The sequence below is a fragment of the Huiozyma naganishii genome, chromosome 8 (assembly GCF_000348985.1).
Source record: "Huiozyma naganishii CBS 8797 chromosome 8, complete genome".
Lineage (NCBI taxonomy): Eukaryota > Fungi > Ascomycota > Saccharomycetes > Saccharomycetales > Saccharomycetaceae > Huiozyma > Huiozyma naganishii.
Window position 1 is genome coordinate 535,790 of NC_035929.1, and position 24,524 is coordinate 560,313.

Consider the following 24,524-nt stretch of genomic DNA (forward strand, 5'->3'; position numbering starts at 1 on the left):
GTTCTTTTTGTTGTCGTTTTTTCACATTTGTTGTTGTTTTCTCTTTACGTAACATCTGTAACGTTCAACTGTGGGTGGGTGTAGGCGCAGGGTAGACATCTCCCTCCCCATAGCACAGCAAATGGACGCAGATCACAGCCATATAGTGTACTACGACACCGGCTCAGCTACTTGCTATTATATCCCACAGCTCTTCAAGTGGTGTCCTCTTCTTCTTAGAACTACAAACGCTGAACCGCTCCGCTTGCTTCTCAATGAGCTTGTGGATCTGTGGGGCAGGTCCCTGAACGTATGTAAGAATTGGTACGCTGGTGTGGTAGATTATCAACTGTTCTGTGGGAACAACCCATTAGGGAAAGTCGTCGTCTCTGGGTTGATCACATCGGTGAGAACCACGGGGAATATGTCTGGTCAGTACGGTGCTCACATATGGAGGATCGATGACTTTTCAGTGGAATTCTCTAAACAACCGTTGCCCTTCAGTTTTGTGTGTGATAACAGGATTATACGAAGTAGGGTCCTCAGGGGGGTCCCCTTACGTAATGTAGAGGTTGTCGTCAATAGAGTCGATTTTGACAGGATGGAATTGTACGTGACAGATATACTCCATTATAACTACACACTAGTAGAACAGATACAATTGTGGGAGGGCGCAGTTCGTGATTTTAACAGTAATAAAGATACTAAATGGGTGTACGAACCAGGGGGCTCACAACAGACAACAACTACAACGTCGGTACACCCGTTCAATTTCATAGAGGCACTACAAGATAACGCGGAGAGGAATAACCTGGAGATCATAAGTCCGTACCTCGATCCACAAGTGGAGAGCTCCTCGTCCGATATCGAGGACTTCTCTCTAGAACAGGAAGAAATTGCAAGGGTGCCCGTCCCCGTTATATCCAAGAGGAAACTGCGAGCGTTCTTCGTACATACTTTGGCACAAACATCCACTACAAACATCCCCACAGTCGGGTTGTTCGAAATGGAATCCCTTAGAAGAACACTTATGTTTTACAGCAACAACAAATTGCAAAACCAGACACTGAAAAGGTGCAAACTGGAGTACTACTCCCAGGACCAACTAATCTCAATGATCTTCATCAACGAACTAAACCACTTGCAAGCATTGCATCTAATCCGCATCGAGGACCACAACAACCAGATCATGGCAAAACCACTACAGAACCTGTACCACTACGCTCGGGGGAAGATTCGTCTCTGGATCAAGCTGCGAACGGGCGTAGGGATCGTCAACAACGTCCAGATCATCGATAGGCTGACCTTGGACCGCGAGATATCGAGCAATGTGATAGCACTCGTTTTCAAGCTCGTCATGGACGACACGGTGTCTACCTTGTCGCAAAACTTTATCAGATCCTGGTTCATAGAGACTAAAAACGATAACACGTCGTGGGTTCACATCAGTTACACTTGAATTTCGTTCATTCAGAGATGAGAAGCATATTGAAAATTCATGAAGAAATGGAAAATTTTTTTCTTTTCTTTGCAATGTGCAAATTATTATTATAATACTCTCTTCCCCGATGAGATGAGCTTTAAGTTTAGGAACAAACGTTGTTGTGGATCAGCACGCCAGTGGGGAGTTTTAACAAATGGAATTGTTTAAAACTGGAGACTGGAACTTGAAGGCTGATAAAATCGCTTTCCAATCGACGGAAAAGAACGCCGCGAAGAAAGTGAAGAAAGAGCAGAGGAAGAAGAAGATAAAGGAGAGGAAGGATGCTCAGATAAAGCAGGCACAGGAGGAAGACAGCGAGGAGTCCTTTTCAGACGACGAGATCGAGACAATCCCAGTGGTCACGGAACAAAAAGTCACCAAAAAGAAGCAACCCGTGGCGACGAAACCGGCTATCGCTCTGCAGGCAAAGAGGAAGTTGACCCCACTGCAGCAGAAGATGATGGCCAAACTATCTGGCTCCCGTTTTAGGTGGATCAATGAGCAACTGTATACCATCTCTTCGGAAGATGCCTTAGAGCTGATCAAGAGCCAGCCAGAGTTGTTCGATGAGTACCACGACGGGTTTAGGTCCCAGGTGTTGACTTGGCCTGAGAACCCCATTGACGTTTTCATTGACCAGATCCAAACACGTTTGAAAAGGAACATTAACGCACCAGGTGGGTTGCCAGGGTTGCCCCACTCCAGAAAACTGATTATTGCCGATATGGGCTGCGGTGAAGCCACGTTGGCGCTCAAAGTTAACAATTTCTTCAAACAGAACAAAAGACTTAAAAAGAAGATAGAGTACAAAGTGCACAGTTTTGATCTGAAGAGGGTAAACGAGAGAATCACCGTTGCGGATATCAAAAATGTCCCATTGCCTGATGAATCCTGTTCAATTGTCGTTTTTTGCCTTGCTCTAATGGGTACGAACTTCTTAGACTTTATCAAGGAAGCTTATAGAATCCTGACTCCCAGAGGAGAGATCTGGATCGCAGAGATCAAATCTCGTTTTGCAGACGGGAAGGGGGACGAGTTTGTCAACGCTTTGAAGCTTTTGGGGTTCTTCCATAAGAACACCGATGACTCCAATAAAATGTTCACCAGATTTGAATTCTTTAAACCACCTGAGGATATATTGAAGGAGAGAATTGCGAAATTGGAAAGGAGGCAGAAATTTATAGAGGTTCAAACGGAGAAGGAGCAACTAGAGACCAAAAGAAAGAAGGCTGCTGAAGGTAAATGGTTACTAAAACCATGCATATATAAAAGAAGGTGAACACGGGGAAAAGAACATACGTAAATTAATAAAATCTATATTGGCAATTCCACCGCCAACAATTACAATAGATGTACAGTAAGCACTTTCCACGGTCTATCACGTCGCTGTTGATCCGTTACCTTGGAAGAACGATTGAACCCTTGAAATTCTAGACAAGTTGTCAAGATTAAGCATGTTGGGCAACTGGAACCATGTACCGTTCCCCTCGTTTCCGTCAGAGTTAGTCTGTGGATCCCATCTGTCGCAACAACGGAAACCGTACGCGTTCCATCCGGTTAAGAAGACCACCATCACGACCAAAATCAAATAGAAAAGCCTCAACTTCAACAGACATAATATCCCAAAGACAAACCATACAACAGGTGTAAGATACATTGACCACCAAAACAGTTTGGAATCGATGGCGCTGATTGGGGGGCCCGTCGTATACTGTTTGTGCGATTCAAATGTAAAATTCGAGTTATTCTTGTTGGTGGCATCATACCACCAACGCAGCTGCACCAATTTCCTCCCACTTATATTTTTACTCACGTAGAAATCAAATGCTACTAAAAGGATAATGATAATGAATTGAGCTGTGAATCCCAAGAAAAGCGGGCCCACTATGTAAAATACAATTGGGGCTGCCTTTCCAGCCAGATGGACCGCCATGGTGAATGGGTGGGTGGATTTCAGTATGGTCTCATAAAAGTTCCTGATCTGCTCCATGATGTATGTAATATGACACCCCTTTGAGCATACACAGCAGCCAGTGCAATTTTATCTGCAGAATAGGGCTCTTGATATCAGGTCTGAACAAGTGCTTTCCTTCTCTCCCTCTCTTTTTTTTAAAATACTTCAAACAAAAATCCTCTCCTGCGAAACACTTTAATCTCCAAATATCCGAGTATTAAAAGTTACAAAGACGTTAGCTACTAGATAAACAGTTGCAAAATGTCCTAAAGCAATGTGTGAGTTCTCAATATTCAATACTAATGTCATAACCTAAATGAATATTAAAGTTATGAGCACTTTTTACTCAAAATATTGAACATTCTCCATTGAGCCTTCATGTACTGTCATCTCCGTTTTCTTATACAGGTTCAGTTCCCGTTTGATAGGCTGGGCAAATCTCGTGTCAGTAAATACTGCCTCTTCATTTCGAAAGAACATACCATCACACCTGTTGTACTCTTCTGGAGACCATGTCTCAGAGAGAAAGACGGTATTAGCAAATTCTACCGTTTTCCTAGTAGAGTGTCTCTGAGATGAAGCAGGAACACTATCAGTTTCATTAACGGGGACATCAACTAGTACATTATCGTGTTCTGCATATAACCGCTGGAATATGTCAGAACGGGAATTGCCTCTATTGTAATAGAACGACTTTAAGTGAACTTTATTGAGCAGCCGCGGTCTACGCTCCGATCTTGGAGGTGGCTGATTCATTGAGATCATTTTACCTAGTTTAGAGAAGTTTGATAGTATATCACTATCTATAATTGACGAATTATCTTCTAACGTGAGTGACTCTTCTTCATGGACTTGATTCTCGGGTAAATGTTCATCATCGACAATGCGCGGCAACGGTTTGGGTATTTCATCGTGGTAAGCATGTAACAGTAAGTTATCGAACGTACCAGCTAAATCGACGAGCATATCATTTTTTGTGCGGTCTACTTCCTCAGTTACATCGAACAAAGTTTGGAATTCTTCTTTAATAGGTACAATTTCGTCGTACAGAGGTAACGGCTTCGATTGAGGAAGAATTTTTGCCTTCGGTTTAGCCTTTTTGTTGAAGAAAAATAAATCTAATCCAAATAAAGAGCGTGTTCTCTTTATTGAGTTATGGGAATCTCGAGAGGACGCTTTGCTTTCTTTTGAAGAACGCTGTGACGTTTTCCTTGTGAAAAGGTTCTTTTTAACTTGAGCAGATTTGAACTTAGGATGATTATTAATAATTGGGACAACATCACTTTTTGCGTTTGGCAGCCAAAATGCTGCATCTGAGACAGATGTGGCTTCCGTATCTTGCGTGCGATCAACATTCGAAGCGTATGTTGAAATCGAAGAAGTACCTGAGTCATCCTTCGAACAGTTGTGGGCAAAAGGTCCGTTTTCGCAATGAGCGGCGCATTTAAAGCTGGTATCAAACACAGATCTCTGGTCACTTTTGGGGGTGAATTGTTCACCACTCTCTAAATGAAGGTCTTTCTGCGGTTTTCTTCTTTGCATGAAGTTTACCGTCACATTACCATTGCTGGGTGATAATCGACGAGTTTCGACGAGATTGCCCTTATCGCCATTACTTACTGACATTTTTGCAGAGGAATGAATGATTAAAATTGGTGAGGTAAGAGAAATTGAATTGAGATTTTATACCTGGGTCTGAGCGATCTTTTGGAGTTAGGAGTATCGAACAAAAAACACTATTGATTTTAGTTTTGTGGCATGTAGGCTGTACGGAAACTCAATTTTTATCCAAACACCTGATCGTAGCGATGAAACTCTGTGTACGTAGTTATATGTGGGCGGGTAGAGCTTTAAAAGCTTTTTTTTCTGTATGAGGTCTTGACTATTTAGAAGCTCCTAAATATTCATTTCTTGTAGGATTACATGCTACTGCCCTGTTAAGATATATATCAGGTTAGATTGCTTGCTATCAAATATTACAAATCAACGGCTGCTTCATCAATGTTACAACACTGCATATTTTTTTCTTTCTTTTTTCTTGGTCTTGTGTGAATAAAGAGAACGTAGGATTTTGACTTTGTTAACTGTCCAAAAATAGTAAACAAGAGACGCATCACACCTGTTGCGTATATGTTTCATATTTGGGGTTCAAATCCTGCACGTAACTCTTGCTAATGAAAGATTTCTACCAAAGAGTTATCATTGGCTTCTAACAACCCGGTCTCATTGTGGCAGAACGGCTAGTTCTTGTAGTATGATATTAGAAAATGGTGATGGGAGAAGAGCCCGTCATTATGTACTTACAATATTATTTAAAGGATTCTACTGCTATTCATGACAGAATGAGGAATAGATAAGCTTTTGAAATCAAAACTTCATGCTGCAGAACACCACTAGTTGATTCTTCGTAGAAGATGGAGGTTCCTTACACAATAACGTATCTGATAGGAATATGGATCAATTTGATAGCATAACCAATCAGACCGACGGCGATGAAACCAATGCCCACGGCTCTAATGATCTTGAAGTACTCTTTGGTGTCGGGCTTCTTACACTTCTTTAGGAATTGGTTACCATCTCTGATAAACTCCAATGGAGTATCCAATAGTTGTTTCTCACTGCCCTTTTCACCTGCCATTGTATTTGTGTGTACTTTGCAGTAGCTATGCCCTGTTAAATACAAGTATGCACTCGAACAACAGTTCTAAATGGAAAGTCTCTTATAATTGAAACGTCGCTTGAAATCTATTTTTTTTCTTCCGTGTTTTTTTCTCTGTGTACACAGTAAATTCTAATATCAGAACACGTGTAACAAAAGTGCCCGGTGCAGAGTTAATAGTCTACATAAAAGTGATCTACAAAGTAGTCCCTAGTGTTGGATGGTCCAGGTAGAGTCTCTAGAAGCCCTTCCATTCCTCTTCCTCTTCCTCTGCTTCTTCTTTGTCACTTTCCTCGGCACTCTCTTCCGAGGTGGACGAATGCACAGGGTTAATACCCCATTGTTTCAACCTGGAGTCGGTCAGCAGTTCCTTTCTGATTTTGACTCTTAACGTTTTGCTCGTGTTTGTGTCAGCGTTGAGTTTCACAAAGATCTGCATGAATTTTTCCAATGGTGTCGTTTGTACCCATTCTTTCAACTGTTCAGGGTCAACTTCCCCTTCGTCCTCGTCGAATTCATCGTTGCGATCTGTATAGACTCTCTCCCACTCATCAAAAAAGATGTCCATGATATGTAGCGGAACACCGTTGTACACTTTAGAGTCACCACTCAATGGGATAGACCCCAACACCTTCTCGATGTACCTGTCGACCAACTGCTCGTTCCACTCTCTTGACATCAGGTATTTCAATTGATTGAAGAGAACTCTTCTAATCAATAAATAAAATTTATCCAATCTGTATCTGTCGATGTTGAACCATTCTATGCATATAACCTTCCAAAAGGCTCTACTTAGCTTGATAAACGTCTTGTCATTCTCGGTAAGTTCGCCTTGCTTTTTATTATCTGTCGCGTGGAAGCACAGCATATAAAGTTCACCCAATTTGTTTGCGAGTCTCTGTTGTGGTCTTGGCTTGTCGCTAAACCACATTGCGTAGTACAAACCCTTCCATAGTTTGTCGAACTGGAATTGTTTTGCGTTTTTGAGTTTGTCCTCGCTGATCAACTTTTCTAGCGCCTCCAGGGATTTCTCCCTCACCGTTCTTTGGTTTGAGGACAATTGTTTGACAAAATTTGAGGTCTCCATTCTATCTGATTTGACAATGACACTCTGTTCTTTCTAATTGCATCTTTTTGAGGGAGATGTCTTGCAAGAGAAGCACAGGCTCATCGCTAAATTTTACCAAAAATTTTCCATTAACAAAAATTTCGTAGTACATTTTTTTTTGGCACTTGTCTTGTATTCACTCGTCGGTAATGATTATTTGCTCGAATCTACAAGCAACCTCAATCGTACATATCCTGTAACATTCTCTTCCTCTTGCCGTCTTGTTTGGTTCCTGACAGTTTCTGCGCCTGCAATTTAGTGTAATCAATTTCCACTTCCTGATCTTCTCCGCTCTCTTTGTCACTCCTCTTTTGCTTCTTCAACATCGCTTCGTATTTCGTCGGGTTGGCAATAAGGACGTGCTCTATTTTCTTGGCGTCTACGACCTCATCTCTGACACCTGCTTGCTTTGCGTAGGTTCGGCTGAACTTGTTCAGTTCGTCTAGTTCTGCTCCTTCCCCTGTCAGGTACCTTCTAAACATTTTACTCTTTTCATCGATGGACCCAACGGTCTCGTCCTTGTAGATCCTTGATTTCGGATCGTATCTCGTCTCCGAAGAGTTAATATCGTTCAAGTATGCCGCTTTATCCTCCCTGAGTCGTATCGATGCCTTGACACCGTTCCCCTTTGTCACTTGGCTGCGTTTCGCTCTCCGTTCCTTAAATTCCTCGAGCAACCCGAGCTTCGTCAGTTCAACCTCCTCGTCCGTATCATATTGATCGCCTTGGCCACCGTCATCCAACGTCGCTCCATGGACTCTGTCCCCCCATTTGTCCAGCACAGCGTCGTAATCTTCACCGGAATACCCAAACCACCTGTCCTTCTTCGCATCCCAGTCCAGTTTCTCGTCATCTCTGATTTTAACGTTACTCGATTGAACAGCAACTTCTTGAACTGCGGGGACCTTCCTGGGCCTCTCGAGACAGTCTCTCTTAAGGTGGCCACGAGCACCGCAATTCTCACACAAGGTACTCCCCGCAGGGCGCGAGCCATCTTTAAACGAGTCGACTATCCCCCTCCCAAGCTTCGAAACACCGTTGTTATCTATATCGAACAGGTTCTTCTTGGTCGGATCCTGCCGATGGTGCTCTAAGTAGTCATCAGCCTGGCCATCCTTGCCCTTCTCACCGTAGAACCACGGCTTTGTCTTGATATACCGTGGGATATGCTCATTTTCATGTTTTTTACCACCCGTGTTACGCTGTTTAGAGGACATGCTGGAGCTCAGATACGGGACCACTGCAACTAGAACCAGCAACTACAACTACAACCACATCATCACCGCGAGCCACCTCTTCTGTCTGTATACTATATATCTTTACAAGGCACACAGGGGATAGACCCAGACACATCCAAGGTACAGACAGCTGGACAGCAGTTGATCTTCAAGATGAGATGCCGGAGTGTTGCTGTCCCTGACTTTCCCCTGTCCCGGCCAACTTCGACCTTCCACAAAGCACGCTACACACGGTCCCCGGTCAAACTACAATGAGAATACGAAGATAAGTCCCGGTGCGATAAGCTGCTGACTCCGCCCAAGAGAGAAGTTTTTTCAGTGGGTGTTTGATAGTGCAGTGCGAACAAGACGCACGCCAAGAGACTCGGATGTCTCCGAACCGTATAAATAGGAGAGAGGGAACCTCTGCTGGGGGTCCACGTGGGAGTGTGTACTGTGCTTTTTGAGGAATTGATACTTTTCATCAGTTGGATATCCTTTTTTTTACACTATGTGCACATTTTAATTGTACTTTCTGCAAAATGGTGTTCAAAGGGGGTGGAAAAGTACAGGTATAGGGAACCGTGTTGTATTTGTGACTAGAAAGCAGTCGGGAGACACATTATTACCTGTTTAATGAACTTTGCACCTGTGCATTTCGGAAATGCGTTGCTGAGTCGGTCCGTGCCCGAGTGGAGGCACTACAATATGGATTACGACGAGCTGAGGAGGCACATTTTGCGTTTGGAGAATGATGATTCCGGGGCCGTTTCGGAGTCAACCGCGAGTGAGCTGGTGCAGCTGTTCGAGGCGCAGTTCCAGATTATTAACGCGTTCACGGCTTTGAAGGTCAAAGAGATTGCATTGCGGATTGTTTCTGTGGAAACGTCTCTCATCAGGTATAACTCTACGATAGAGGAGAACTCGCTGCCGTATAACAGAAAGAAACTCAAAATGATACGGTCACACACCAAGAGACTGAACAAGGAACTGAAACTTTTTTCCAGGTATATCGTTTTACAGCGTGTGGCTGTGAAGAAACTGCTGCAGAAACTAAGAAACTGCAGGGGCAACTGTGAAGAACTTATCCAAACTATATTGCATTTACAAGAATCACAGCAGGGGTACGAGGGGATCTCATTCCAAAGGATAGACCTGGATCCGTACTTGTTCGAAATATCTCTCATCTTTGACATACTGGCAGATATGTTCAAGAAACTGGAGCATAATCAACTTAACCTTGCATATCTGTCCGAGGTGGACGGAGTGTTGAGTCCCGAGACACGGTTTCAACCATTGTCCGGCTCGCAGCAGTTTGACTCCCAAAGTTCATCCACGTTGAATATAAAATCCATCTTGGAATTCGATACCATTTTCATATCAGAGGGTGAGTCTCTTCAAAAGTTTATATTGTCGCCAGAGGATCCCGGTGAATTTAAGTTTTACTTACTCTCGTCAGACTTCCAATTACTGGACGATAGCGTAATGTCAACGACAAAGGATATCATTGAAAATATTGTACCATCTGCATCCACGGATCCAAGAAAGGCGCTGGCAATAAAAAAGTCAGTGAAATCTTTGCGGTCCTTCAAAGAAATACCAAACGTGCCATCGTTCACCTCATTGGCAAGCATTCCACTTGGTAACGACACTAGTTCCCTGAGCGCAGTTCAAAATAGCGGACCCAGCAGTTCTTCTGCAAATCCATTCTCCACCCGTATACAGATACAGCTTTTGAGCTCCCCTGACGCAGATATATCTGCAGCACTCAGTGACCTAGCTTTTAATAGACATCCGAATTTAACCATCACAAACGGCGATGACGAAAAGGATGATGCAATTGCAATGTGTCATGTAGGAGGCCTGAGGGATCACTGCATTACTAATCATCTCACGAGAACACAATTGAGGGATATCATGCTCGGTAATGGTGCTGTCCCGCAGCTGGATCTTAGCACACTTCCTCCCATAGAGAAGTCGATCGCCGATTGGATCAAAACTCGCCAACTCGCTTCGGTACCACCTTTGATAGACTTGAAACGGACTCGATTTGTTTCATATACGGATACCGGTGCCTATTTACTGTCTCTTGATGAGGACATAACTTTGGAGAAGGGACAACAAATTCCATACTCGTTTTTTGAACTTGTATTCATACCGAACGATCAAGCAAGTAGTAACCACACTGCGCGGCCCTTTGATAAGACAAAGGACAAGACTCTCAAGAAAATATGCGAGCGCTTGATAGAAAACCAACAGATATGCTACCCGCTACCTGACCATAATACCATATGGGCATTTTGTTTCGAAATGTCCCAAACAGATTTCAATCCAGATGATATTGTAAGGCTCTTGCTCAAGAACGAATATGTTCTCCAGCCGGGGGACAACCTCAGCATACAAGAGATGTTCCAATTAGGTAGGTCCACAATTTTTGAGATGTGTTCTACACAGTTTAAATTGAAAAACTCCAATCTGGCAACAGAGAACGAATATTTACCAAGGGAGAGCAGTGAGGAAACCCAAACTAAAACCAATGAACAAGGTGAAAATAGGATTCGGTATTGGAACGAATTTGATGACGGAGATGAAAGTATTCGTAATGACAATTTTTACATGGTTGGAGATGATGGGTCATCGACTTTGACTTCGGACAATAACGATCATGGATTCATAAAGTTCAACAGGAACTTTATTAATTCAATGTACAATACATGCGAGAGTTTAAAGGGATTCTTACATCTGGACGCTAAATCGGACCATCGTTCTCAGTCCTCCCGATATGGCTCCACTCTTTCGGTCGACACGAACTCATCGCAGCAGCGGGATCTGCAGCGTCTTCTCGAGTATGAAGATCAGGGTTCAGAAAGTGTTTATGAATTCAAGCACGACGAAATGGTTTCATATTTTTATCTTTCCGTCCTACTTACTTCATGTCTGACTTCGGGAATCTCCTTGGGGATCGTGCTGTCAGTGTTTAGGAACGATTCTCAAAACGTTGAACTTGAGCAGCGGTCACTCCTTGTGTTCATCATGGTTATATCATTGGTTACATCACTTTTGTTGATATGTGTTGGACTGCTCCTACTTTTTAGTAGATTTACATTAGCTCCAACCTGGCACTACGTTTCGTGTTTCAGTTTATTCGGCATAATTACTGTAACTGTTTGTTATGGGATAATCGAGATATTTTTTTAGCCGGAGTACACGGAAAGCTATATACGTAACATGTACCTAATCCAATATATATTCAAAACGTACCACAATCTGGAATAATTTATCTGGTTCGCACCTTATTTGGTTCAAGCAAAGCAAAATTTTCGTTTGAGAACGCATTACAAATTCGACACGTTTTGAAGCGTGGTATCATATTTTGATACTACCAGAAGTGCCAACTTCGCTGGGACCCCTTTGCAAGATGATTCCATGGATTGCGTGGACATTGCAGGTGTTACGGTTAAAATCTTTAACATCCTCTAATTCGTATTCCCTTGGACCATTTTCATAGTAAAAGTCCTCCTCGTCATCCTCGTCAGGATGCAATTCCCTGGTTTTGTCTCTGTAATAGGATGCGCCTTTCAATGTGGAGTGAATGGTCTCGTAATGCTCGTTAGTGAACCCGCTTTCTTTGTCAATGTTCGTGAAACTTTCGTCGCCAGTTTCACGTAATTCGCTAATATTCTCGTCTGAATCAACAAATTTTTCCTTTGTAAACCATTTGAATCGGCAACACCAGATAAAATGGGACAAGAAGATTCCAATTTCCATCCCCGCAATGATACTGTACAGTATGATACCCATTACGTCCATAGTACCCACTATAACAGAGGCAATGGATAACCAGGCACCTAGAGAATCAATGAAAAGGAACATAAAGTTGATACCAACGACTCTCCCCTTCCTTTTGATCAATTCAAAGTAAGGAGGCAGTAAGCCGATACCTAGCAGTGCGGAAGCCAAGATACCGAAAATCAAATCTGGCCAAGTAGTACCCTTTTCGTACAGGGGTCTCAACCACAAGATGAAGCCGACTTCCATCCCAATGTCAGTCAACACAATCCCCAGCATGATTGCAACGATCTTCCATCTTGTCATCTTGCATGGCGGATAGTAGCAGGTCTGCGCAAAACTGACCGCGCAGAAAACCATGAAAAGATGGGGCTGCACTTGTAAGATGACATTGGGTGCACTAATACAGAAATAGATCGCAAAGGGGATCCCTGAAACAACCCATAAAAACATCATCAGCGGTGGAAGACCGGTACAGTCCTTCTTCCTCCAGTTAGAGATAATTTGAGGAATTAATTGGACACACCAACATATGGTGGCCACTGTACCAAGAGCGGTAGATGCACCTTCCGATACCATCAGTGCAGTGTAGAGTGGTTTGTTTTTACGTTAAAGTTTGTGTTTATAGACAGTGTGGCAGGGGTCCTCGAGATGGTCGGAAGAAACGTCAAGTACGACTCATCTCCGAAGCGCCTTTATACAAGGAAGAATTTCATTTTTTCCTCGAGAGATTAAGAGAAAAAAAGAAATATTTTTGTCCATTTCCAGATAAGGTGTTATCGCCATATTAGATTACATTGAAGGTAAACTATGCAGAAGAAGTCAGACCTTCCCTGCTGGAGGTGAGAATCTGGGGTAATTACTAGCGTCAGGATAGCTGCGATGCGTTCTTTCTAAAGTGAAGTTTTCTTGTTTTCGGTATGCATTCCGTATGGGAAAAAAAAATTAAATAAATACGTTAAATATTACTGTACAAAAGAACAGGCTCAAATCACACACCGCTGTTATCTAGGAAGAAGTAGTTACCTGAAAGTTTCTGTTCTTTATCCATTTGCGAGTCTAGCTTGTTGATTCTTGGTCTGAAAGAGTTTGGATCTCTTCTGAAAGTGACGTTCAGGTTCTTCAAGAATCTGTTACACCCAGTCAACAAAGATTCAGGAGCGCTGGCGTGGGCGGATTTCGATGGGGTACCATCGAAGACGATAACTTTATCGGCCAAGTATGTGGCCATGATGAAATCGTGCTCGACAATGAATGCAGTCTTCTTGTTGTGTAGAATGAATCTTCTGATGACCTTGGAACAGATAATACGCTGTTCAGAATCCAAGTAGGCGGAAGGTTCATCGATCAAGTAAATGTCGGCAGGAATACCCAGGGACAAGACGATGGCGACTCTTTGCAATTCACCACCGGACAAGTGCTTCACCTCTTGGTCAATGATGTCATCGATCCTCAATGGTTTCACAACATCCGTTTGGAATTGAGGGTTCAAGAACTGACCTCTAATTTTCTTGAAGAACAACTGTCTAACAGTACCAGGGAATTTTGGAGCAATAGTCTGCGGTTTCATGGAGACGTTTAGCTTGGGGACTTCGATACCGTCATCGGCAGCGATGGCACCAGCCAACAACTTGATCAGCGTAGTCTTACCGGTACCGTTCTCACCCATCATCACCAAGATTTCAGAGTCTGAGAACTCACCTTCGTCCACTTTCAAGGAGAAATCACCTTGAGTACGCTTCATGCTTGGGTATTGATAAGCGTTAGTGGCTTCACCCTTCATCTCTTCGGTCGCATCGGCGATTCTGAATTGCAAAGCTTCAGTTCTGAACCTCAAGTTTTCAGCAGGAATGTGACCATCTAGGAAAATATTGATACCTTCTCTGACGGAAGATGGCAACGTCACCACACCGTACACTGATGGGACACCGTAGATGATGCAAATGAAATCGGACAAGTAGTCAAGCACAGACAAATCGTGCTCCACACAGATAACGTACTTGGTTGGTTCCAACAAGGATCTGATAACCTGGGCGGCCTTTAGACGTTGCTTGACATCCAGATAAGAGGAAGGTTCGTCAAACATGTACACATCGGCGTCTTGAACAGCAGACATTGCAATGGCGAATCTTTGCAACTCACCACCGGACAACTTGTCAATATCTCTGTTCAGAACATTCTCCAATTGCAGAGCCTTAATCAAGCTCTTCACCACATCCACATCTTTCTCCTTTCTCAACTTCAACAACTCGCCGACTTTCTGGACAGGGCCCTTGATCGCTCTTGGTAAGTTATCAACGTATTGTGGTTTGATAATGGCCTTGATGTCATCTTCCAGCATTTTCGTGAAGTAATTTTGCAACTCAGACCCACGGAAATACTTGATAATCTCTTGCCATTCTGGTGGGTCCTCGTACCTCCCCAAGTTAGGTTTCTGCTTACCAGCAAGAATCTTCAAGGCGGTGGATTTACCGATACCATTAGTACCGACCAACCCCAGCACTTGGCCAGGTCTTGGAGTTGGCAATCTGTGCAACTTGAAACTGTTGGCAGAGTATCTGTGTGTAGTGTGCGACTCCAGGTTAGTAGGCAAATTGATGATCTGAATGGCATCGAAGGGACACTTCTTGACACAGATACCACACCCAATACACAGAATTTCGGAGATGAAAGCAATTTTAGAAGTTGGCGTCACCTCAATACAGAGTTTACCGGTCTTGACCACGGGACACGACCGCTTACATTCCTGACGACACTTCTTGGGCTTACACCTGTCAGCACTGACAATTGCAATACGACTGTTCTTGTCGTCCTTGGAACTCATTTTTTGATACAGTCTGTGGTTAGGACAAGACTAAAATTGAGAAGGCGAACGAAACTTTTCAAGATTAATATGTTTCGTTTGCGATGCTCTTCAAGCTGTATACATCTCTCTCTTTTGTAACTAGCGATTTGAACATTTTTTTGACATGACGGAAAAACGAAAAATAAAAAAAATTTTCACTTTGCCGTAAATTTCGTGGGTTTTATTCCTAATTGGGAGATGGTACTTCCTATTGCAGAAATCTGTTACCCTTTAGGGACAGCCCCACGTAACCGTCCCCTTGAGCAGTAAGCCAATGAGCAATTAGAACGTTAGTAATCAGCGTGGAGAGACCATATCGTCAGCTCATATCCTAGGAAATGGAGTGGGGTGTTACAGCTGGTATTTGTACAGTTCAACATGACGCAAGAAGAACAAGAGGAAGGCATAAGTACCAGCAACTGCTACAGAGTTTCCATTACAGTGGGAAATAATTGGCAGCCGGGTAACACTCATGGAATTTCTCTGATTTCACATTATTTGTAATTGATGCACACGGGACAAGAATTGTAACGGCAATGTGAGTGAGAACATGTGGCTGTTCCGTTCACATCTACAGTGACAACACTACAGTCTGTCTCCAATATACATCAGAAAGAATAAACATAACTATGGCTTCTTTACCAAAGAGAATTATCAAAGTATGTATTTGATTGCGTGTAAGTTATTGAAGAGGGTGGTGAGAAAACTTGCCGTTTCCCTTATTTAGATAGATACACCCTTTGACGATCTGTTTTCTTCAGGTCCCGCTGTAGAAGACCTCGCCTGTTTAATTTCTTTCTTCCTACGAATACTAACTCTCTGCGGCAACCTCCTTGATAATGTTGCACACTGCATACGCCCAAAGGAAACAGAAAGATTGATCACGGACCCGGTTCCAGGGATCACTGCTGAGCCACATGACGACAACCTCCGCTATTTTGAAGTTACAGTGGAGGGGCCCGTCGGTTCTCCCTACGAAAATGGCATCTTTCAACTAGAACTGTACTTGCCAGATGACTACCCAATGGAGGCCCCCAAAGTAAGGTTTCTAACCAAGATATACCATCCAAATATAGATAGGCTGGGCAGAATCTGTCTCGACGTACTGAAGACTAACTGGTCCCCAGCACTACAAATAAGAACTGTTCTGTTGTCCATACAAGCTTTGCTCGCGAGCCCTAATCCTAACGACCCGCTAGCTAACGACGTCGCGGAGGATTGGATCAAAGATGAGGAGGCCGCAAAGCAAACAGCAAAGAAATGGTCTAAACTATACGCTACGCCTAAGCAATAAGAAGGAAGAAGAGGGGTCTAGTATCATACCATATAAATACTGTACGTAACAATCATTTCCCCTTTTTGGCATCCTCATCTGAACCGCATCAGCGAACGGCTCTTAAACGATTTGCTGACTTTTCGTGTTTTATTTTTCTTTCGGATATTTTTTTTTGTTCACATCTTCGAACGCCTATTACTTAATAAAGATTTCTGGCTCCACGAGTACATATACCATTCAGCTTTTTTTCCTAACAGATGGATAGTTGACGGCCCGTGGTCTCTTGTGAGGTTTTTCTATTGCTGATTTATTGCTATTCTGTACCATTTTGCTATATTCTACAGTTGTTCCGCATCCTCACCTGATTTTTTTTATCCAGTGAGCCTGGTAGCGAGATGGATCGTAAGAAACCGGACCATACAGATGGGAACGGCACGCCGATGTCCCCGTTTGATGATACGTACAAACTAGAAGCGAACCAGGAATTTGATCTTGGGGCCCGCGACGATGACTTCAAGTCCGAGTCGATATCGAAGGGCAGCGACGGCTTATTCGAGGAAATGGTCGTTGATTCAACGCAAGACCTCGGGGAGAGGCCGAATGACGTGGTAGGGTCCTCTGACGGCTCGTTAAAGAAATCTGCCCATCGAACTAGGAAACTGAAGCGCGAGAAAGCCTTCAGGCAAATGAGAGACAACTTTAAAGACGCCATTGACGAATTCAAGGACAAAAAAGAATCGGATGATCTCAACGAAAGAGACCGGTCAGAGGAGTATAGGACCGTTTATTTTAACATACCGTTGCCTCAGGATATGGTTGATGAGGATGGGGAAGCCATCGTGAAGTACCCAAGGAATAAAATCAGAACAACGAAGTATACCCCTATTAGTTTCTTCCCCAAAAACATCTTCCTACAGTTTAACAACTTCGCAAACATTTACTTTTTGATTCTGTGTATCCTCGGTGCGTTTCAAATCTTTGGTGTGTCTAACCCGGGACTAGCCGCTGTACCACTGATTGTTATTGTCATTTTGACGTCGATCAAAGATGGGTTCGAGGACTCGAGAAGAACTTTGCTGGATATGGAAGTGAACAACACGAAAACGCATATTTTGACCGGTGTGGAGAATTCTAATGTCCCATTTGATAAAGTGTCTATGTGGAGAAAGTTCAAGAAGACCAATACAAAAATACTGATGAGGGTGTTCCAATATTTTGGCGAGCACTTCACCAGTGCTGGTAAGGAGGCGCGCCAACATAGACTACAACAAAAGAAAAAATTCAAAAGAGCTGGGACCGCCCTGCCAAGGTCCTCGTTGGACAGTATGCAAAGCATCAGAATGTCTGGTGATTATTTACGTCCGTCGTTGGATCCACAGATTGATAACCAGTGGAAACAGGAAAACACAGGTGCCAATTTGGTCAACACAAATCTACCCGTCAACGAGGACTCCAAATTCAAAAAGAACTATTGGAAAAATGTCAGGGTCGGGGATATCATCCGTATCCACAACAATGAAGAAATCCCAGCTGATATTATTTTGCTCTCCACTTCAGATGAGGATGGCGTCTGCTGTATTGAAACAAAAAACTTGGATGGGGAGACAAATCTGAAAATTCGTCAAGCTTTGAAATGTACCTCCAACATTAGATCACCCCGGAATATAGCCAGAACCAATTTCTGGGTTGAAAGTGAGGGACCTCATGCCAACCTGTTCAACTATCAGGGGAATTTCAAATGGCTTGATCCAACTGACCGTGCCACTAAGAACGAGCCTGTGTCTATTAATAACGTCCTACTTCGTGGTTGCACACTCAGAAACACGAAATGGGCGATGGGTATGGCCATATTTACAGGGGACGACACCAAAATAATGCTGAACTCTGGCGTGACACCAACCAAAAAATCGCGGATTTCGAGAGAACTAAATCTTTCAGTTTTGATTAACTTTATCGTACTTTTTGTGCTTTGTTTGATTGCAGCCATTGTCAACAGTGTTTATTATCATCGAAAACCGAAATCGAGAGACTTTTTCGAGTTCGGGACCATTGCAAAGACTCCAACACTGAATGGGTTTGTTTCTTTCTGGGTTGCCTTGATTCTATATCAATCGTTGGTGCCTATCTCCTTGTACATTTCTGTTGAGATTATCAAAACCTGCCAAGCCATTTTCATTTACCTGGACGTAATGCTGTACTACGAGAAGCTTGACTATCCTTGCACTGCAAAGACGTGGAGTATTTCTGATGATTTAGGGCAGGTAGAGTACATCTTTTCGGACAAAACAGGTACATTAACACAAAATGTTATGGAGTTTAAAAAGTGTACTGTCAATGGGGTCTCGTATGGTAGGGCATATACTGAGGCTTTAGCTGGCTTAAGAAAAAGACAAGGTATTGATGTAGATGCAGAAGCTAAAATTGAAAGAAGGGAGATTGCTCACGACAGAGAAGTAATGATTGACGAGCTGAGTAAGATATCTGATAACTCGCAATTTTATCCTGATGAATTGACTTTCATCTCGAAGGAATTTGCCTACGATATTCAAGGTACAAATGGCGCTATTCAACAAAAATGTTGCGAACATTTTATGCTGGCCTTAGCACTCTGTCACACTGCATTGGTAGAACATGACCCTAAAGACAGAAACAGACTTGAAATCAAGGCACAGTCACCTGATGAGGCTGCTTTGGTCACCACTGCAAGAGATGTTGGTTTTGGTTTTGTTGGGAAAACCAAAACAGGATTGATCGTGGAAATGCAAGGTGTTCAAAAAGAGTTTGAGCTCTTGAACATCTTAGATTTCAATTCGACGAGAAAAAGAATGAGCTGTATCATCAAAATTCCGCCAAAAACTCCAGATGGGAATCCTTCTGCCCTGTTGATTTGTAAAGGTGCCGATACAGTGATATATTCGAGACTAAGCCGCAAAAGCGGTGTGAATGACGAAACAGTTCTGGAAAAGACAGCATTGCATCTAGAACAGTATGCCACCGAAGGGTTGAGAACCTTGTGTGTAGCTCAAAGAGAATTTGACTGGGCGACGTACGAGGCTTGGAATGAAAAATACAATGTTGCAGCCGCTGCTTTGTCTCACAGAGAGGAGGAGTTAGAGGCGGTTTACGAGCTCATTGAAAAGGACATGGTTTTACTTGGTGGTACTGCAATTGAGGATAAGTTGCAGGATGGTGTTCCAAACTCCATTGCTATGTTAGGTAATGCTGGTATAAAGTTATGGGTTTTAACTGGTGACAAAGTCGAGACAGCCATCAATATTGGGTTTTCCTGTAACCTGCTTAACTCCGAAATGCAACTTCTAGTCATTAAATCAGATGGGGAGGATGTAGCACATTATGGTAGTACGCCTCAAGAAATTGTTTCTAATTTATTGACAGATTATTTGCGCGATAATTTTGGTTTGCAAGGTACTGAAGAAGAGATCAATCACGCAAAGAACGAACACAGCGTCCCTAAAGGTGAATTTGCCGTCATTATCGATGGTGAAGCTTTAAAAATCGCCTTAGCAAATGATGAGGACAGGAGGAAATTCTTGCTGCTCTGCAAAAATTGTAAATCTGTGCTTTGTTGTAGAGTCTCTCCGGCTCAAAAAGCTGCTGTGGTCAAACTGGTTAAGAACACATTGGATGTTATGACATTGGCCATTGGAGATGGTTCGAACGACGTAGCTATGATTCAGGCAGCCGATGTTGGTGTTGGTATCGCTGGTGAGGAAGGGCGCCAAGCAGTCATGTGTTCTGATTTTGCAATTGGTCAGTTCAGATATTTGACGAGGTTGTTACTGGTGCACGGAAGATGGTGTTATAAAAGATTAGCCGAGATGATTCCTCAATTCTTCTACAAAAATGTTATTTTCACTTTTGCCTTGTTCTGGAACGGTGTCCACAACAATTATGACGGTTCTTACCTGTTCGAGTTCACTTACTTGACTTTCTACAACTTAGCGTTTACCTCCATTCCTGTTATTATCATGGGTGTGTTAGATCAAGATGTCAGTGCCAAAATAGCTATGGCGGTTCCAGAACTCTACAGATCCGGAATTCTGCGACTGGACTGGAATCAAGGCCGGTTCGTGTGGTACATGCTTGATGGTCTTTATCAATCTGTGATATGCTACTTCTTTCCCTACCTGCTCTACCGTAAAAATAACATTGTTACGAAGAACGGGCTTGGGCTAGACCATAGATTCTACGTCGGGATACCTGTCGCTGGTATCTGTGTTATTGCTGCTAACTGTTACCTGCTAATGGAACAGCGCAGATGGGATTGCTTTAGTTGTTTCTTCATTTTCCTCTCTGTTGTCATCTACTTTGGATGGACGGGTATTTGGTCCAGTTCGTTGAACAGTTTTGAATTCTTCAAGAGCGCGTCGCGTGTGTTCGACACGCCCGCATATTGGGCCGTCATCGCTGTGGGTTCGTTTTTCTGTTTACTCCCAAGGTTCACCTACGACTGTGTCCAAAAGATGTTGTATCCCAGCGACGTTGACATCATCAGAGAGATGTGGAGTTCAGGGATGTTCGACCGGTACCCTGAAAACTACGATCCATCAGATCCGGACCAAGAAAAGTTGGAGGCTGTGTATTCCACTCCATTTGGGGATACCAGCTACGGCCACATCGACATTGCATCATCGTCAAACAATCCTTCTACAAGTGTTGTCGACGAGGAGTACGCCATGGGGAATATACCTTCGCACAAAGAAGGTCGTCTAGACAAGGGAAGTGAGAATAGGATGAATGTAGGTGGGCCGCAGTTCAGAAAGAGCATCAACGGCAATATGGATGCAGGATGGTCAGCGATCCGAACGTCGCTCGATCGGACCAGGAACGACATGCTTGCCTCCAGAGAACTCGACACCAGATTTTCGGTCGAGCGTGCAAGGGTGTCCCTGGACCTGCCCGGTCTCACCAAAGCAGAGACACTACTAAAGTAAGACCATCGTGATTGTCACAACTACAATTGGTCTGAGATAACGCCTTTTGCATAGAAGCGCATTATTGTGTTTTGTTTACGTTTATACTATTATATATATATATATATATGTATAATTATATTGTCATTTTTTGTTATTGGAATTTACTAGTACACACAGATTTAAGTCCCATGGGCAGGACGCAATTAGGAGACTATTGGTTTGCTGAAAAGGTAGCTTCGATTATCGCAACCGTTTCCCGGTGTGTCTCTGTTAGCTGTGTGATTTGACTGAAGGAAAAGACATCAAAAAAAGAAAAGGAAAAAAAAGAGATTGTGGTTTATTTTTAATTCATGGAAATTTAAAGAGGAGCCGACCGGGAGCAGTAAAAAACTGTTAGAAATATCGTTGAAACTTGACCAGAACGTAGAGCACACTAGCGCGCGCTATATACTATTGCTGACCTCAGGTGTGTAAGAGGGCCCACTGGTGTCTCTGTGAGCTTTTTTACTTTTTTTTGCATACTCTGAAGAAAGAGCGGGGGAGAAACAACAGCGACATTTGCTGCACCGGAGAAGGAAAATTGTTTTGTGATGCGACCACCAATGGCCGACGGTACAGAAACGCTTGACAGTCTATCTCGATCAATAAACCTGGGGTCATGTGTACCCTCGACGAAGGGGAAGTGGAAACTGCCGTACTACTCGAGGAAGAAGTCTATTTCTCAAGGTGGAGAAACTCCGAAAGTTGAAAATGACCAGGGTCAAATTTTTCTTACAGACAAGAATGATGAATTGGGGGGTACCACTCCTAATGCAGATATGGCTGCTAAGAACGGGGCCTTTGGTCATAAGAAACAGGAAAATAATAGGGTGTTTGTCAACTATACGCTGCACGAGAAAAAGAAAGGTGAGAAGGGCAAGCATTCGAAAAAGGGCATCATCAAAAAGATGCTGGGGTCTATACTGGAGCCATCTGCGATGCTGACTCCACCACCGGTGCAACCCTATTACGTCGAGGCAGTGCCTCAACAGCAGCAAACACCTGTAATGTCCGCGTCGGTAAAGTCCACACCTGATGAATCACAGCCGGAGCAGCTTATCTCAAAGAGTCAATCGGTCAGTGACATGCCAGCAACTTATACATTCAAGACCGAGAATTCAAACGATCCGCCAACTTTCATATATTCCACAAATTACAACAACTTTAATAATCAGAGGCAAGGGTTTTACAAGATTCAAGAGAGGTCGAACAGTAGTATGGAAATGGTACCTATAACGCAAAACAACTTCCAGCATCATAACACTAATAGTAGCAGTAGTAATAGTACTGATAAAGGTGGTAACTCTAACAGGATGAAATTCCCCAAACAGAAGCCAGCAAACAACAACACTGGTATGACTTCCGTATTTGAGGGCACGCCGACGAGGAAACTTGCGGACTCGAGACCGGAGCCGCAGTTCATGACCAACGATGCAAGTCTGGAGTTCAATACCCTAGTTGCGAGGCGAGACCAGAAGGAGAAACTACGGTCCGTGTCCTCTGCCTCATCAACGACCGGTAGGATCCCACAGTCGATGCACTATCCGATGAAGCACGTTGCTTCAAAACGAAACCATTCGGTGAGTTCTGCACTGTACACGAGCAAGAGTCACAACAGGTCTACGCCGAACATTGTAAATGCGTCACCGACGCGAATGAAGTCCAACACGCATGGGGCCAACAGTGTCTCTGGTAAGCCGGCCATGTACAGAGTTGGCAAAAGTAACAGGGACTCTGTCCACTCTATGAGTGCAGCGAACTCGTTTATCGATTTGAACACGAGTCCCTTTGGGAACGAGACATACTTGGACACGAGTCTGCCCAGCTGCGAGGATGCCGACCACGGTACGTTTGCCAATGGCCACAATGGAAGTGAGATAGGTCTTGATGCTTTGAATTACAACAACAGCAACAACAACAACAACAATGGGAGTTTCGTGAATGTCTCCGGTGGTAGTCTTGCTGGATATTACAATCAGGTAACGCCAAATGACTCGACGGTAGCACACACTTTCAACACACCTAATTTGCTACGAGCCGAGGAACCGTTGATGAATCTGAACGAGGGTGAGCCCCTGCATAAAAGGGTCTCCTCGAACATTTCGTCATCACCTGATGGTCCGACGGATGCTCCACTGGCCTTCACCGACCGTGGGGGGTCGACATATCCAGGGTGGTCCCTGGGGGAGCTGGACAATGGATTTATAGACACGCTTCGAGACCCGTTCGACGGAGACGCACTGATGCGTGGGGTGCCCCCCGTGCTCCCTGCCGTTTCCGCTGAACCAACAAACAGGGCAGGATTACAAATCTCACCTACGAGTGTTCGACAGAACGGTGTAGGCATCAGTCCGTCATCGCAAGCGACACCTACCACTACAGAGGCAACGGGGGCAACCGTTGTTGGGGGCATCGATGCCGTGGAGGCCATTGACTTGGAACAGTTACTGGCGAGTGATACCCTGGGGACCATAATGCTGAACAACCCACCACCGCATGAGGAGTACTTCGCCGCATTAGCACAGGACAACGAATACACGAACGATACAGTGACAAACCTCCGGCGCGGCAAGACGCCGACGCACAGACAATCGCGTAACGCTGACGCTGCTGCGACGCTGAAGCACCCGACCACCACTGCCCCGCATCACCACCACCAGCAGCCGCAGCAAGCGCAGTTCGTCATCCAGACACCGACTATGATGATGGTCAACCGCGGAATTAACGGCGGCCGGAGCGGTGCGGGGTCCGGACCGGCTGCCCGTGCGAAGTGACGCGGCCACGGCAACCGCCGCCGCAGCAGTACCGGACTTCTTTTTTAGGGGGGGCCGTGTGTCCGCGTTCCATTACCTGCTGCCGCGGGGGGGTCCTACCCAAACAGGAAATTTTTGAAGGCACTGGAAGCCCTTTTTCGTTTCTCCCGCTCCCCTAAAAAAAGCTAAAAAAGAACAATAGGAAACACAAAATCACCCGTAGAGGCTGCGGGTGACACATTTGCCTGCACGCCACCGGGGAATTCGAGACCCCAGAAATTCCGTTTTTAATTAGCGTCGTCTGTGCGGGGGTCTCTGTGTGTGTGTGTTGCAGAGGAGACAACAACTGTAAACAGCAGGCAGCAACGTAACCGAAAGCAGGAAATTGGAGACGTTTGTGAGGCCCATTCTGTGACTGCATCGCATTCTTTCTTTGTATTGCGATAAATTCTAATATTCTTTCTTTCTGTACTGTTTTTTTTTCT

General features: G+C 44.0%; 13 protein-coding genes across 13 annotated transcripts; 6 read left to right on the top strand and 7 right to left on the bottom strand.

Moving 5' to 3' along the window:
- Positions 1-121: 121 nt before the first annotated feature.
- On the top strand, positions 122-1,438 carry STN1 (Stn1p; the record flags this gene model as incomplete). Its single annotated transcript, XM_022609565.1, has 1 exon — positions 122-1,438. One exon carries the CDS (start codon positions 122-124, stop codon positions 1,436-1,438), a length of 1,317 nt encoding a protein of 438 aa, XP_022465948.1.
- A 178-nt stretch (positions 1,439-1,616) lies between these two features.
- RRP8 (25S rRNA (adenine645-N1)-methyltransferase) lies at positions 1,617-2,741 on the top strand (the record flags this gene model as incomplete). Its single annotated transcript, XM_022609566.1, has 1 exon — positions 1,617-2,741. The coding sequence occupies one exon, from the start codon at positions 1,617-1,619 to the stop codon at positions 2,739-2,741; it is 1,125 nt and encodes a 374-aa protein (XP_022465949.1).
- A 99-nt stretch (positions 2,742-2,840) lies between these two features.
- TVP23 (Tvp23p) lies at positions 2,841-3,452 on the bottom strand (the record flags this gene model as incomplete). Its single annotated transcript, XM_022609567.1, has 1 exon — positions 2,841-3,452. One exon carries the CDS (start codon positions 3,450-3,452, stop codon positions 2,841-2,843), a length of 612 nt encoding a protein of 203 aa, XP_022465950.1.
- A 306-nt stretch (positions 3,453-3,758) lies between these two features.
- Positions 3,759-5,042, bottom strand: AFR1 (Afr1p; the record flags this gene model as incomplete). Its single annotated transcript, XM_022609568.1, has 1 exon — positions 3,759-5,042. The coding sequence occupies one exon, from the start codon at positions 5,040-5,042 to the stop codon at positions 3,759-3,761; it is 1,284 nt and encodes a 427-aa protein (XP_022465951.1).
- A 799-nt stretch (positions 5,043-5,841) lies between these two features.
- SSS1 (translocon subunit SSS1) lies at positions 5,842-6,054 on the bottom strand (the record flags this gene model as incomplete). The annotated part of the gene is made up of 1 exon (XM_022609569.1): positions 5,842-6,054. The coding sequence occupies one exon, from the start codon at positions 6,052-6,054 to the stop codon at positions 5,842-5,844; it is 213 nt and encodes a 70-aa protein (XP_022465952.1).
- Positions 6,055-6,313: 259 nt separating this feature from the next.
- RRP1 (Rrp1p) lies at positions 6,314-7,162 on the bottom strand (the record flags this gene model as incomplete). Its single annotated transcript, XM_022609570.1, has 1 exon — positions 6,314-7,162. The coding sequence occupies one exon, from the start codon at positions 7,160-7,162 to the stop codon at positions 6,314-6,316; it is 849 nt and encodes a 282-aa protein (XP_022465953.1).
- Positions 7,163-7,362: 200 nt separating this feature from the next.
- Positions 7,363-8,400, bottom strand: SLU7 (mRNA splicing protein SLU7; the record flags this gene model as incomplete). Its single annotated transcript, XM_022609571.1, has 1 exon — positions 7,363-8,400. The coding sequence occupies one exon, from the start codon at positions 8,398-8,400 to the stop codon at positions 7,363-7,365; it is 1,038 nt and encodes a 345-aa protein (XP_022465954.1).
- Positions 8,401-9,036: 636 nt separating this feature from the next.
- VTC5 (Vtc5p) lies at positions 9,037-11,598 on the top strand (the record flags this gene model as incomplete). Its single annotated transcript, XM_022609572.1, has 1 exon — positions 9,037-11,598. One exon carries the CDS (start codon positions 9,037-9,039, stop codon positions 11,596-11,598), a length of 2,562 nt encoding a protein of 853 aa, XP_022465955.1.
- Positions 11,599-11,766: 168 nt separating this feature from the next.
- Positions 11,767-12,768, bottom strand: ILT1 (Ilt1p; the record flags this gene model as incomplete). The annotated part of the gene is made up of 1 exon (XM_022609573.1): positions 11,767-12,768. One exon carries the CDS (start codon positions 12,766-12,768, stop codon positions 11,767-11,769), a length of 1,002 nt encoding a protein of 333 aa, XP_022465956.1.
- Positions 12,769-13,180: 412 nt separating this feature from the next.
- Positions 13,181-15,013, bottom strand: RLI1 (Fe-S cluster-binding ribosome biosynthesis protein; the record flags this gene model as incomplete). The annotated part of the gene is made up of 1 exon (XM_022609575.1): positions 13,181-15,013. One exon carries the CDS (start codon positions 15,011-15,013, stop codon positions 13,181-13,183), a length of 1,833 nt encoding a protein of 610 aa, XP_022465957.1.
- Positions 15,014-15,663: 650 nt separating this feature from the next.
- On the top strand, positions 15,664-16,328 carry UBC13 (E2 ubiquitin-conjugating protein UBC13; the record flags this gene model as incomplete). The annotated part of the gene is made up of 2 exons (XM_022609576.1): positions 15,664-15,693; positions 15,900-16,328. 2 exons carry the CDS (start codon positions 15,664-15,666, stop codon positions 16,326-16,328), a joined length of 459 nt encoding a protein of 152 aa, XP_022465958.1.
- A 377-nt stretch (positions 16,329-16,705) lies between these two features.
- Positions 16,706-21,265, top strand: DNF2 (aminophospholipid-translocating P4-type ATPase DNF2; the record flags this gene model as incomplete). Its single annotated transcript, XM_022609577.1, has 1 exon — positions 16,706-21,265. The coding sequence occupies one exon, from the start codon at positions 16,706-16,708 to the stop codon at positions 21,263-21,265; it is 4,560 nt and encodes a 1,519-aa protein (XP_022465959.1).
- Positions 21,266-21,837: 572 nt separating this feature from the next.
- KNAG0H03000 (uncharacterized protein) lies at positions 21,838-24,060 on the top strand (the record flags this gene model as incomplete). Its single annotated transcript, XM_022609578.1, has 1 exon — positions 21,838-24,060. One exon carries the CDS (start codon positions 21,838-21,840, stop codon positions 24,058-24,060), a length of 2,223 nt encoding a protein of 740 aa, XP_022465960.1.
- Positions 24,061-24,524: the final 464 nt, after the last annotated feature.